This window comes from Urocampus carinirostris, chromosome 8, assembly GCF_059441175.1.
Source record: "Urocampus carinirostris isolate Australia breed hairy pipefish chromosome 8, RoL_Ucar_1.0, whole genome shotgun sequence".
Classification (NCBI taxonomy): domain Eukaryota; kingdom Metazoa; phylum Chordata; class Actinopteri; order Syngnathiformes; family Syngnathidae; genus Urocampus; species Urocampus carinirostris.
Window position 1 is genome coordinate 32,268,791 of NC_142356.1, and position 15,577 is coordinate 32,284,367.

The window sequence follows — 15,577 nt, forward strand, 5'->3', positions numbered from 1 at the left end:
TGGAATTTCAAGAGGACGTGCCATGATCACTCTTATCGTGGGGGTACCGTTCCAAAAAGAACCCCTAATTGGTGAAATACGTAAAGGAGAATATTTTTTTTTACAATTATTATGCAATTAATTCTATACTTTAGTAAGATAGTTGTTAGCCAGTTGCCATCTGCTAATAACACCCAGAGCTTCGCCCTCTGGTCCCATCTACAGGAAATTATTGGTATAGCAACATAAAAATATTATTTAAAAATAAATACAAACCTCTACTGGATTGAATGGGTTTGAGTAGAGGGGAAACAATGCAGCCTGCTAATTGAATATTGGAGACATTAGGGACATGAATGGCATCAAATCATCATTTTTATTAGTACTTTTATAAAACTATAACATATTATACACTAAACCCAAAGAACAAACCTGTCTTACAGGCTCTAGCATTTGTTTCAAGAATGAAAGTTCTGTTGAATTCTTTTGAATAACTACTGTATCGTCAAATCTGTATAATATTATAAAATAGAATCCAATTATAAGTAGGGAGATTGTTTAGCCGATCAGAATGCAGAATATAATGCATGAAGCAAATCCATGAATTAGTAAATACTGTGAAAAGTAAACCACATTGCACCAAGTTATTACTGTATTTTCGTTTTGGGGGCCTTTTTTTGTTAACATTCCATTTTTGCAAAAAAAAATTGAATTTTTTTTTTTAGAACAGCAGTGAATATATTGACTTATGAATAAACATGCAATCCTCTACATGTAGATGTCATATATTTATAATATACATGGAAAACTCAAAATGCAATAGGGCTATCTCAGAATATTTTTTTCATTACATTTGATAAATATCTCCAAAAAAAATACATGATTAAAAAGTAGCAAGTAAAGAAAAATGCAGCCTGCTAATTGAATATTGGAGACATCTAGGGATATGAATGGCACCAGATCAACACATTCTTTTATTCATAGTACTCTTTTCAACTATTTTATACATATTTTCATTGTATTTTTAACATTTGACGTGCAAGATTAAAAACCTTGATGGGGTACATGTGGCCCACGGGGCCATAGTTAGCACACCCCTGTGGTAGGATAAAAAAAGCAATTGCCATACGGTGTTTTAGCTCCATTACATACGAAAGATCTGTCATTTGACACAGCCATAAAGAAAAAATATGAAATATTGATTTACATTCAAAATTTTCACAACACAGCTCAGATTAAGTGCAGACAACACACTGTACTTTAGTTATTTAATCAATTCCAACACACTCATTTCAAAATAGTGGAAAGTATGCACAATATCTGAATCCCACGACAGACTTACTAGTAGGTAATGTATCATTTTTTTTAAAAATTCCTTTTTAAAAGTTCAAAAGAAAAGGTTTGTGCTTTTAAGTGAGGTTTTTCAGTTAGCTGGACACCTTACGACTCATCGAATATTTGTATGGTTACATAGTAAAGTTTGCGAAAAGTCAACACTAACAGTTAACTGAAGCTCAAACAAATACTTAAGAGTCAGCGGCAACACATTCCATCTGGTCATATATTTCCAAGGCAGCAGATGACGATCGTTTATAATAAGGATGGCTCTATAACATTTTTCTTAGATGCAGATATTGATACTGCTACCATGTTGATCAGTCCATACCGATCAGATATTTAACAAAGTTAAAAATATGGATGTAAAATGCTTCTTAAATATGCATTTTAAGACCTTGAGTGCAACTGCAGCATGTACACAAGCATGAGCCGATTGAACAGGAGTTCATTTGAATTCGAGGATATCCGTCATGGTTTGGGTTTTTCGATTGTTTTACGAGGAAAATGAAATCAATCGATTTAGTAGTTTTAAACTGGATGAGATCGAGTCACCCCTATTCATTCATTCATAAATACATAGTAAAAATGAATCAATATGCATTGTTTCATTAAAAAAAAACACAGTTTACAAATGGACACAAGAAATAGCAGATTAAAAACTTGTGCATTGAGCTTGTACTTTTCCTTATCAGCACTAAGCAAGTTCCAAAATGAGCAAAATACAGTGACTAAAAAGCAACCAGTACATCAGGTCATAACATAACCAAAAATAAAATAATGCCATTTTTATATGACCATTTTGACAGACTGCCCAAACTGGTAATGGGCCCTATCAATTTCCTTATTCAAAATGTTTAAAGGTTGGGTGCGTTGTTTGAAGTGCCCTATGAAAGTTAAATATTTTCTCTATTAGATATGTGTTAAATATGCCCAATTGATTTCAAAAAGCCCTCTTGCTTTTTTTCCCGTTGCGCCTATCTGCTTTCAACTTCTGGAGAGTGACGTCATGCTCGTCCCTGCAGGCTTTTTTTTTGTCAGTCTAGCATGAAAATGGTGAAAGTAAGAAAAGACCTGCTTCTAGGAAAGTGCAAATACAAACCCAAACCGCTAAAAAGATGAAGGAAGAGTTTTAAGAGTGCATCTAATAAATGCACGTACTTGCACGCGCATAATGAACGAGCTACGGCTGTTATCATGACTTTAAACCAGGAAAGTGCGCCATTCAGTAACAAAGTTTCAAATTCCGTAAAGCTCCATTAATGAGTTCAACTTAAAATAACTTTACCTCAGACTCAAAGAAGGCGAAGCTTCACTGATATAAGACACTTGAAATCGCCCCTCAGGAGTCAAAATGGCATAATCACAAAAAGTTGATACAATATACAAATTCTAACATTCAATATGAGCTTTAAAAAAAAAACCTTTGTAGTGTTTTATGGCGAGTAACAAAGTCTTGTTGACCCCACCAGTGAGCTCCTTAAATATAAGTGCGAAACCAACAACCCCCAAACATGGCACCAGGAAGTGCATTAAAAGAAAATAACCTACAGGTCAAGACGAGTTCAAGGCAGCGCTCGGTTACGAACCTGTTTCGCAGTTGCCAAAAGGAACCGTCTCGGAGCAATAACGTCATAAAACGCCTCAGCGTCCGATTTCACTACGATATCTTACAGTTCCTTTTGGACAATGTGGAGGATTTGGCTTTGGGTGGACTCCGTTGAGGCCAGATGACGCGTTTGATGCTGTTGGACTTGCTTCCGCCACCGCCGACGGCAGAGTTGGTGCCGTTGGCAACCGAATAGGAGCGTCCGTGCATCATAACGGCGTTCATGCCGTTGGCCATGGAGAAGGACTTTAGGTGCGACTTGATGGCCACGGGGAGAGGCAGCTTGTCGATGAGGTGTACGGGGGTGCAGGAGACGATCGAACGGCAGCATAGATCTTGGAGGCTGAAAACTGCAATGGATTGAGATTTTGAGACTCTTAAAACAAGCCATGTTAAGGATACGGCCCACAGGGCGAATCAGACCAGTTGGATGATTTATTCCGGCGCACCATAAATTTCAGAGTTTGTCAAAAAAAGTATCAAGCTCATTTCTTTCAAAAGTTATGATTTTCTTAAATAAATACAAACCAAATGCTTCTTCCCGGTGCTAGAGTCAAGTCAAGTCAAGTCAAGTCATTTTTATTTGTATAGCCCTTAATCACAAAGAGTCTCAAAGGGCTGCACAGGTTATTGCACAGACTATTATTTCAAACTATTATTACACCATGCCCTGATCTGAAACCAACATGAGGGCAAGGAAAAACTCAAAAACCTCAACATGAGGAAAATGAAGAAACCCTGAGAAGGGACCGCATATGTGGTAATCCCCCTTTCAGGATGACCGGGCTGCAATGGATGTTGCAAGTACAAATAGTACAGAGATATTGTCAACAAAAAATATAGGTTAGGGGGGAAAAGAGGGAAATAAAGGTGTAAAAGAGCTGACATCCAGTCTGGTTTCATGGTCAAAACAATGTTGTGCAGTATTCAGTACGCCCTCGCTTATATTGTACTTATTTTTCATTTATTTCGAAACAGTCTGGCAATTTAGGAAAGCATATTTTTATCCGTAGCTCCCATTTGAGTTTGTTAATGTTTGTGGTGAGTTGGTTCAGATCTAAAGCTGCATTTACTCAACTGTTAAAATGAAAAAAGATTTAACACATTGGAATACAAACAAAATAATCATTTTTTTCCATTGTTTGTGAACAAATGTGTTGTGAATGGAAAATATACCTTATCATCCGTGATTATAATTTGTAGGGTAGGCTACAAATCTGGGCTAAAGAATAAGGCATGTTTCCGTCGTGCAATGGTTAGCACATTCGCCTAACACTCGAAAGGTGCCCTGGTTCGAGACCGGGTGGAAACATATGTTGGCCTGAAGAGGGATGGGCACCACCAGGCTGTACTTGCCCAAGACACACCACAGAAAATGGTATCCCTATGATCCTGGTGGTCAAAGGATCCAATCAACCCATTGAAAACAAAGCTAAATATTTGGCGTTGGCATTTTTTACTGATCCGGCCTGCCTGAAAACAAAGTCTGGATCCAGCCCCCGAACCAAACTCAGTTTCATATGCCTGATTTGCACAAAAGAGCAACTCATTTCAGGCATCATTGTAAATCCTGGACTACAGGGAACACCTGATTAAAAGCTGCATCCACAGTTTTAAGGAAGAAACTTTTTTTATATAAGCCGCACCAGATTTTAAGCTGCAGGCTTGACCAGCCATGAAAATAAACTAATTCACGTGCATTTCTTATATAAAAAGAAAACCGCAGGGAAATGTCTAGGAAAGCGAAGGAACACAACAACAGTTTTCCGTAACCCTAGAAGAAAATTCTAGCTGTGAAAACAATTGATTATTAGGGTCAACGATAACCTACATTTTTTACGCTAGTTTTCAACACAGATGTAGATGACGCTAGTTTTTACCATAGAAGATGAAGCTGGGTTTTGGTGTTGAAGACAAACATAGATTTTAGGCTAAAAGAGTTGTTTTCCCTCTACGCTGGGTGGGAGTTGTTACAAAGCAACGTGGTCCATAGTCCAGAAAATAAGGTAATAATTGACATCTCAACTAAGCATTTGGAACTTCTTCCAAGAAATAAAAACACGTATTACATGACCAAGCGACACGATGATGTGAAAATGTGGCTAGTAGTTTTCAACAATTTGGGTTGAATCACTTTGCATGATATTGAAACAGAGGTTGAGATGTATTTTAACTCTAAGATGGCATACTAAAATCACATCATTACCAAAAAATACATAAATGAATACAAAATATCCAAGAGCTTTTATTCCAGTGTTTGGTGGACAACTGTATTGTAAGTGAATAACTCAAATGATTGTAAAAGCTGGTAGCTCACCTTTGTTGGGCCTCCAGAATTTCTCCATGCCGTGCCTCATTAGCACGATGCGCGAGAGTTCGGTGAAAGACTCTATGACATTGAAGTTGCACAGCGGGCTGACCTCGAAGAAAGTCATGTTGTTTTTCTCGGCGTAAGCCCGAGCTTGCTCCGTGGGGACCTGCCGCTTGTAGGCCAAGTGAAGTCGGTTGCCCACCAGGATCCTGGGCACACCTGGGGCATGCTAAAAAAAATGAAAACATTTTCTTTTGTGATATGTAAAAACTGGTGATATACTCTTGAGAAGTTGGCTTTTGGGTGACATTTCAAGATTAACCCAATATGCATTGAAAACATTACATTTTTCTAGAAGACCGACTAGCCTAGATTGGGTTTTAAAAACATGCCAACTCATAGCAATCAAAATATATGAAAAACTTGTATTCTAGCCCACCCTTTACATGCTGCAGCAGCCAATCAACTAGTTCAGTGATCCTCAACCTTTTTTGTCCTAGTCTGACAAATTGGCCTGCACCAAAAAGTAATAGTTACGATAACAATGATAATAATAATCTTAAATCCACTGTGTAATCACTTGACCACTAAGGATGTAGATTACATGGGAAAAGGCATTCAATTTTATCTCATCATCACACTATTTTTACTCACGGTAACGCGTTTTACAGCATTGTTCGGGCAGAACTATTCCTCATAATGCTTCAACCTTGAAAAACGTGGCACCGTGACTGATGATGACATAAAATCAAATGCCTTTTCCTACGTTATCTACAATATGTGACAAAAGTGAATACACCACTCACATTTCTGCAGAAATTTCATTAAAACATTTATTACAACATCAATGAAGAAATGTCACTTTGGAACAATTGAAGGTAGTCTTTGCAATGCTTATATAGCAGTGTAAATTTATTTTCCCCTCAAAAAGCTCAAAACATATATAGCCTTTAGTAGCTAAACCACTAGTAACAAATGTGAGTACACCCTAAAATGAAAATTCCTAAAGTCAAGTCATTTTTATTTGTATAGCCCTTAATCACAAAGAGTCTCAAAGGGCTTCGCAGGTTATTACACAGACTATTTTTTCAGACTATTATTACACCATCCCCTGATCTGGAACCAAAATGAGGGCAAGGAAAAACTCCAAAACCTCAACATGAGGAAAATGTAGAAACCTTGAGAAGGGACCGCACATGTAGCATCCCCCTTTCAGGATTACCAGACAGCAAAGGATGTTGCAATCACAAATAATACAGAGATATGGTCCACAAAAAGTATAGGTTATTCATATGCTATAGAGTGTTTTAAGTTTAGATTTAAACATTTCCACTGGGGTTGGAGATCGGATCTCAGGGGGAAGAGCATTCCACAGCACCGGTGTTTTGTGTGACATGGACTTCACCAGAACCTCACAGGTTGCCAGTGGAATACTCCTCTATGACAACATGATGGAGCTCGGGGATATTTGAAATCTTGTGCTTCTCCACCTTCTGCTTGAGGATGCCCCAAAGATGTTCTATTGCAGGGTCTCAAACTCAATTGAGTTGGGGGGTCCTTGAAGCTAGGATCTAGGTGAGGTTGGGCTAAATACGCTTTTCCAGAAAAACAGCAGTAATTTGATAAAGTATGCGGTGTATGGTCTGAATATATACAGACTGACCCCACACAACTTTAATTTCTGCAGCAATGCTGACAGCACTCCTGCACCTACCTTTGATTGTGATGCTGTGCTCGTTCACTTAGCTTCTTTGTACGTCCAACACGAGCCCTGAATGCAACGTGATTTTCTGCATCGTGAAGGATCTTGGCCACTGTACTCCAGCTCAACTTCATGATGTTGGCAATCTTCTAGTAGCCCTGACCGGCCTTATGTAGTGCCACAATTCTTTTTTTAAGGTCCCGAGAGAGTTCCTTGCCATGCTGCGCCATATAAGTTTCAGTATGACAAAGTGTAAGAGCTATACTCCAAATTGAACAAACCTACTCTTTATTCACAACAGAGACCTAGTAAGAGTAACAAGTCACATGGTATTTTGGGTGGAAAATGACAAGCAGTGCTTTGTTTGGACATTTAGGGGCATAGTTAATTTCATTGTGTCAAAGCGCTGGTTCTTCAGTGTTATAGTATTAAACATTATAACAAAATCACTCCTGAAATATAAGGGGTGTACAGACCCCTTCTTACAACCATTCGACTTATGAAAAACGGTAGATAGGAACATTTTTTTTTCGGGATGTCGAAAAATATTCGGACATTGCTGTAAGTTAGATTTTTTATTTTATGCACCTCTTTCCGAGAATAGGACCGTACTGTAGCGCTTCTTTCCGCCACCACCGTTGTGCGGCGCTGTGAGAGGTCACCCAGCATTCACCCTGTAGAAGAAATCCGCATCCTCTTCCTAGTTTGTGTGTAAAAATTCTCTACTCTCTCTCCAGCGTGCGAAGAACTTTAACATTTTTATTGTTTAATATCTTGTGCATCCATTCAATATGGTTGATGTAAAGTGTAAAGAAGAAGCGAGCCGTTTCATTTGAAATGAAAGTGGAATAAGAAAGCTTGATGCGGTTGAGAAAATGGTTGGATCGTTTTTTTTCGTCCACTTTTTACCACGGACTCTTGAAGCTCATCTTCCAAAAGTTAAACTTAACTTTATTTATCTTTATAGCACATATTATTTTATGAAATGTTTATTTTTTTTGTACAAAACGAAACAAGTTACTTATAGAAGTCCTAAACATACTTATATAAACCTTAAACATACACAATATAGCACTGAAGCAACTTACAAACAAATTCAACTCACAAACGATCATCCCGAACCTATCTTGTTCGTAAGTGGGGCAGCGTCTGTACTCACTTTTGTAACATACTGTACATTCCTAGTGGTTAGGATTGGGCACGGCCACCGGCACAATCAGGTTCGATTCCTGTTGCATCCAATGCTGAGCAAATGTGTTCAGTGGTATTTGCTGACTAATCAATCATTACTTAGTTATATAATAACATAAAATCTGGTGAACTGCGTGAACCCAAACTGAGTTTTTGGAGGATAAAAAAAGCGTGCATACACAAATAAGTAAACAGTAACAGTAAAGCAAAAAATAAGGCAAAATTTGATTTATTTCTTTAAATGTCACCCAAAAGTATATTATCTTATTTTGTAGTATTTTTCCACTAAAATACTGACCTCGTCAATTTCTCTGATCCAGCGGTCAAGGCCGTCAAAAGACCAGCCGTTGGTAATATCGTAGACAAGGAAGATGCCCTGTGGGATTTAAAACGTTATAAGAACAACATTACTAGTACTGTACTCCTTTGTTAAAGTGGAAATTAACCACCGGGATTTACAAACAATATTATGTTGTATTGACCAGTACGAGACTAAATTTTGTGTTTATAGTACATGAGTTAAAAAACAATATAAATTCTCTGAGAATTTAGTGAAGATTATGTCACAAATGCTCATGGGTTCCAAATGGCTTCGCTTCAGGAAACATGTAAATCACGATCGTTAGTTTTTTCATTTTAACTCACATTGTACAATTATAGTATGGATCACAATCTTTCAAAAAGTGCGGTCCATAGAATCAGTATTTTGAGAAAATTCCAACGCTTGACTTCTTCTCTACTAAAAGAAAAACAAAATCACCTAAAGTAACAAAGATATGTTTACAAGAGTATCAATTTGGTGTTTGAGAGACATTGACATGTTGTTTGTCCTGACCAAAAGAAGTTCAATTTAAAACGGACGACCATTTGTTTGCTGTGATATTAGTTGGCTAGGCATGCTACCTAATGAGTGCTAATTTACTCACTTGTGCACCTCTTGAGTAAGACCTGAAGATGGTACAGAATCTGCCCTGACCAGATGTATCCCTGCAAGATAACCAATAAGTCAAGTCACATTTATTTGTATAGCCCTTAATCACAAACCACCATTAAGAAATCAAGAAAAAACCTGAGCATGAGGAATTTAGAAACATTGAAAAGGGGTGGCACATGAGGTAACCCTCCTTCCAGGATGACCAGGCTGCAGTGGATATTACGAGTGCAGCAAAACATAAATATAACTTATCACTAAAATTGTGCAGAAAGTCCAGTCGTTAGCAACAAAAAAAGCTTCGAATATCAAAATATTGGCTGCTGACAATAGCACAAAAGGATGTGCAATTGTTCCCCCCCCCTACTTCTCTCACATATACAGTATTGTTTACTACTACCCTCTAAGATACGATCTGCAACTTCAGTGTAAGTCTTTAAATCAGTGCTTAAGACACACTTAAATTCCATAACCTATGAGTGATGTTGACCTCCCACTCTTATCTTCTTGTCCTTGCAGTAGAAGGTTGAGCCAGGTTGTCGCAATTGATGTACCAGAGCCATCGACAGACAATTGAACGACATCATCAACATTAAATATAGGTAAATAACAGAATGTCTATTAGACAGCTTCCTGCCTCAAAATCCTGACCGATGCAGCAGGTTCTATATCAGGGGTTCAGGGACCTTTTTGACCCAAGGAGCCATGAAAGCAAAAATATTTAGATTTTTTTTTTCTTTTTAAGAGAAAATTCATTAAAAACGCGACTTCATCGCATTGTATTTCACTGTGTAATGTTAAATGATTTGATAAAATGTATGGAATAATAATGCCACAGCCTGTGTCCCATATCAATATAAATATACCAATTAAAATTTGTCTCCTTCAGGCAGTTACTTAAAGGTGGGGTGCTTAGTTTGAGGTGTCCTTAAAAGTTTCAAATTAAATATTTTCTCTATTAAGTTTGTGTTAACACTGCCCAACTGAGGTCAAAGAGCCTTTAAAAAAGTCCACTGAGCCTAGCTGCTTTTATCTTAGTTTTATCATAGGTGTTCCGGCCACTCAACGCATTAGGCAGGACTAGAAAGGGCGGCCTGGAGGGGGTTGGTGGAGAGTGATTTCACTCACGTGCTGCATGTTTTCATTTATCCGAGGATGAAAATGGTGAGAGTAAGAAAAGAACTGTTTAAAATACAGTCCAAATGCAGACCCAACACCACCTCCCTACTCACTGTTCTCGTTTGCCCGCGTCCCAGCGTCCTAGACGCATCATTTTTGCTGGGGACGCATAGTGTCGAATCAACGTGCGTCCCCGGACGCAACTTTTTGAACACAAAATTGACATTATTACCCGATTACTTTTATTAAACCAAGATTAATCGCACTCCAAACTTTTCGTCAGGCAGATGCGCCATTGTTGTTTTGGTCTCGGGGTTCGAGATTTCGTCTGCACGCCGATCTCGGCAAACCAGATTTCGTTGCTTCGAGATTACGTCATTGTTGTGGTGCTTGTCGTCGAGTGAAGGTTAAGTATGCCTCCGAAAAAACAGTATTAGGTAAAAATCAACACAAAATTGGTCATTTATCAGTGTCAGTAATAAGTTGAAACATAATGCAGAGAGTGATAACAACTGCAATAATTCCGGCAAGGAAAGCACGTGTGTTGAAGCTAACGATTCGTCGAAAGAAAATAAACTAAAGAATACTCCTAGCAAGAAAAGGACTTTTCTGCCAAAATGGACTCAATTATATTCCTGGTTACGCTATGAGGAGGATGATAATGGAGGCTACATGTTCTGTGATGCGTGTACCCAGTGTGAGAAAAAAACTGGATTGCATAAATCATTTCGCAATACGAATTTTCAGAAGAGCACATTCGATCGGCACCACGACAATGAAAACCACAAATAAGCTATGGAAATTTCGTTGCTGCAATTGGACCTTGAGAAGGCATTACAACTGTGGCGGGACAGCAAACCACGAAGAATATATGAACTGAAAACCGGAAGTGATAACTGCCTTGTATTACCAATTAACTGTGATGATTAAAACTGCATGAAAATATTAATTGAAGTTTCAGCAATATTATTTTGTATAATGTACAATATTGTTGTGAACTGAAAACTCTTGAAGTGACAACTGATTCGTATTATCAATAAACGGTGATGATTAAAACTGAATGAATATATAGATTTATATTATATAATATTGCCGACTGTGTTGTATGGTGCAGAGACTTGGAGCCTGAACACAGATTTAAGAAGGAAGTTGAATGTTTTTGAGATGAAGTGTTTGAGGACTATGTTAGGAGTGGCAAGATTGGATGGACTGAGAAATGAAATTGTGAGAGACAGAACTGGAGTAGTCGTGGGACTGAGCAAGCGTGTTGATAAGAGAGTACTCGGTTGGTTTCGACACATGGAGAGGATGGATGAGGAGCGAATGTTGAAGAGGATCTACAGAGCAGAACTCAATGGAAGGAGACCAAGAGGAAGGTCGCGATTGACGTGGATGAATGGTGTTATGAGTGCAGTGCAGGAAAGAGGTCTAAATATAATGGAAGCTAAAGCTCTTGTTGGTGATAGAAAGGAGTGGAGACGTGTTGTGAAAGGATAGTGGGATTGTGGACGCATTCTTAAGGATTGGCTGGGCACCCGTATGATGCGGCAGGGGTAAACCAGTGAAGGCTGTCGGGCCATGCTGTTGAACAAAAGAGTGTGTTGTGTCACCCTGACCCGAGTGACATGGCCGCTTTCTGGTGTCCCGTTTCATCTGGAGGGACAAAAGCATGACCAACTTAGGTGCCGAGGTGCGTAACTTGTTTGGGTGTTTGGGCGATTGGGTTGGCCATGGTCCAAAAACTTTTGTGTGTGTTTTTTTGCTATTTTTCTCCCTTTTATTTTATTTTTATTGTATGTGTTGTCTTGCTGTCGGTCACCTCTCTTGAGGGATATGACCAAGGTAGATAGATAAATAGATGGATATTATATATTTGTCGCCGATTTACAATTTCAATATAACACTAAATTTTGGGGACCCATAGATATCTGTTGGGACCCATAGATATCTGTTGGGACCCATAGATTTTTGAACATGCGAGTCCCCGGGACCCACCACTTTTCAGAGGTAAAATGAACACTGCCCACACCTAAAATATATAAATCAACTTTAAGAAAGAGTTTATTCGAGCGTGTCTAAGACACTTCCGTTCACACGGAACACATCCAGCTCGACACAAGCTGCAATGATGATTTCAGTCAGAAGATGGCGTCAGCAAGTAGAATATTTTAGAAGTTGCGTACACCATCTTTAAGAGTTTTGAGGCTTCTTTGTGCATTATTGTCCCAAATAATGGTTTCAAAACAAGGTGCAGGCAAAGTTCTTATGTAAATATGTTCCATAATACTCCAAATAAGAAAGATGCGCACGTAGTTACATTCAGCGAAGACAGCACAGGGCTAGGGGGAGAAGGGAGTGCTCCGTGTTTATAGATCCACTGGTCACACAATCAAATTGCTTTGGGTGCTTTGCTGGCATTTTTGGGAATTTACAATTTGTTTTGAGGGTTCTCATTACAAAGTGCCTCAATAGTGAACATGCATTCCATATAAATTATCCTTTACTGACGTACCACCAAAACGAAGTCTGTTGTTGTACATCTCGACTGTAAACTGTAGTTGAAACTGTGCCCAGAATATAAATATCCAGAATGATACAGAAATTAGTCGTATGAGCTCTATTTCAACTCCGAGCAAAATGTAATCGTGAAAAGAGTCATATACAGATCACAAATTACAGGTTTCCGAACCCTGTTCTAAATGAAGGCCTACATCAAGTATAAATGCCAGTGCGATGGCTCGACTTTTTGTGATTAAGGGATAAACAAATAAATACGACTCGACTACTTGTACTCACCATAACTCCAATTTCACTCTCCTTCCATCCAGCAGTATTGTGGTTTTCTTGTAATCGATACCTAAAAAGTCACATAATAAACATGATTTGATGTTATAAATATTCATAAAATACATTACACGTGACATCTACTAACCACTGCAGTAAGCATAAGGCGATTCAACCCAGCCATCCTGTAAACTGTCCAAGATTTCTCCTTTCCCAACGTCACTGTCTCCCACCAAGAGGAATTTGAGGAGATAGTCGTAACTCTTAACAGGGCTACTCTGGCTCCCCATTATCCCGCGCATTGGAGCTTATTGTCGGGGGCAGCTAGAAAAGCTTAACACGCTTTCAATCGACGTGGCAAGGGACTAACCAAGCGCCCCCAAACTACTTGATTAATTGAAGTAAACACCGAGCAGTCAACGCTACGATCAGATTTGTAACACCGTGCAAACGCACGCACAATTGTCGGTACATTCGATCATCTCACTAAAAACAGGGAAAATCGAGTTAAAATTGTTGTAGCATGACAAAAACCCGTACCACACATCGTCGAGGCGACATCAAGATTTGTATTTAGAACAATCAAAAAACATTAGCTACGCTACATTAGCTGCTTTGTTAACCAAATCACGTAAAAGAGCGTTCGCTACAAATCAAGTAGACTAAAAGTACTGAGAATCTTAAAGCCAAGCTGAGTCCCACGTGAAAGAAATTGCCAAGATAAATCAATATGTAAAATATTGACAGCTAACCAGTTAAACTAGCGTGGTTTCCGTATTGAATGTGTTGGAGCTTCCGAGTATGACGTCACTGAAACGACATTTCCTCAACAACGTCAACAAAAACACACGGAAAGGGACTAAAGGACCACAATTCATTTAGTCTCCACTGTATTTGTATTTTTTTGTTTTGTTTTGGTTTTTTTTATCCATGTCTTCTATTAAACAAGAACTAAAAGCTTTGGTGGAAATAAAGAGCAAAGGCAGAATTTCACACTTTCACTTTACCTCCAGAAACCTTGTTAGAATATCTCATCTCATCAGCTACACCGCTTATCCTTTAGGGTCGCGGGGGGGCTGGAGCCCATCCCAGCCATCTCCGGGCAGTGGGCAGGGGACACCCTGAACTGGTTGCCAGCCAATCGCAGGGCACACAGGGACAGACAACTCATTCGCTTATTCACACCTAGGGACAGTTTAGACCGGCCAATTCACATGAAATGCATGTTTTTTTTGGAATATGATATGGTGAAATTGTGAATGTGTTTAATTGCTGTTAAAAGTGTTGATAAAAATTGTTCAAACCTCATATTGTTAGAATATGACATAATGCAATTGTGAATGTGTTTAATTGCTGTTAAAAGTGTCAATAAAATTGTTCAAACCAAAAAAACCCTCTCTTCTATACTTCGTGGCACTGTTGTCAATTCTTAATGTTGCCTTGTTGCTTTGTTGTTGTCTGTTGAATGTTCATGTACAGTTAATAAAATAAATGAATAGCTAAATACGTAAATAATTGTACAGAAATTATATGAAATAAATTAAACATAAACAACAAATAAACAAAAACCTAAAAATTCCCTTTGGAATTCACTTTTACTTAAAAGCACAGTGTGTAATACTTGCCCACTTGATGTTGCTATATTGTGTGGTCTAGTACAACCAAAAACGAGTGCTATAAAGCAAGTCAGGTCAAGTCATGTCACGTTTATTTGTATAGCCCTTAATCACAAAATGTCTCAAAGGACTGCGCAAGTTACAATGACACCATCCCCTGATCTTAAACCAACATGCGGGTAAGGGAAAACTCAAAAACCTCAACATAAGGAAAATAAGAAACCTTGAGAAGGGGCTTCACAAGTGGTAATCCGGCTTCCAGGATGATCAGGGTGCAATCGATTGAGCATTGGGTAACAGCACACAAAACATAGTGAACATAAATAAGAAAAACAAAGGTAAGACTTAAAAAATGTCCAGAAAGTGTATGACAGCAACAGGAACTAAAAATTACCCCCCTACGTGATGGATAAATCAGGTGAATGTTGCTGCCCAAAAATTCTGCCCGACCTGACCCGAGTAGGGGTATGTCAGCTCCGTCTAGGTGAGGTTCAATGTATGTAAAATACAAATGTTAAGACCTGCAAATATTTAAAAAATGCATGTTTATTTGATGGTTTATGTTTTTTTTGCTTCATTTTATATATATCTTTTTTTATTGAATGTTTTACCACTAGGGGATCCTAACGTGGTACCCAATAGCACAAGGTAGCCCCCTAAGCACAAGGAATAATATAAACTACGGCGACTCAAAGTCACCAAAGCACACCATTTTCTTCTCATTTGTTTTGCTCAGGCTTTCACGAGGATTTTGTTTTTTAGGTGTACTCATTGCGGGAAGATAGGAGACAAGATGAGGAAAAAAACTATGACCTATGACTATGAAATGTGCACATTTATATGACAGTTCATATATTTTTGCATAATATTCAGATCAATATTTTTATGAATTGGGTGTTTTTTTACCACTAGGAGGCGGTAAATAATACACAGTTTTTCTTCAATGTATGTACTATATGTAATCTACATTATATACTACTCTATGGTAGGGATTATTCAG

The 15,577-nt window shown here is 38.4% G+C and overlaps 1 protein-coding gene across 1 annotated transcript; it reads right to left on the reverse strand.

Moving 5' to 3' along the window:
* Window positions 1-935: 935 nt before the first annotated feature.
* LOC148361655 (ras-related protein Rab-40C-like) lies at window positions 936-13,765 on the reverse strand. Its single transcript, XM_088342401.1, has 6 exons — window positions 13,110-13,765; window positions 12,974-13,034; window positions 9,054-9,114; window positions 8,426-8,503; window positions 5,241-5,463; window positions 936-3,273 (listed from the first exon to the last, which is right to left on the reverse strand). The coding sequence occupies exons 1-6, from the start codon at window positions 13,261-13,263 to the stop codon at window positions 2,975-2,977; spliced, it is 876 nt and encodes a 291-aa protein (XP_088198527.1). The 5' UTR covers window positions 13,264-13,765; the 3' UTR covers window positions 936-2,974.
* Between the last annotated feature and the right edge of the window lie 1,812 nt (window positions 13,766-15,577).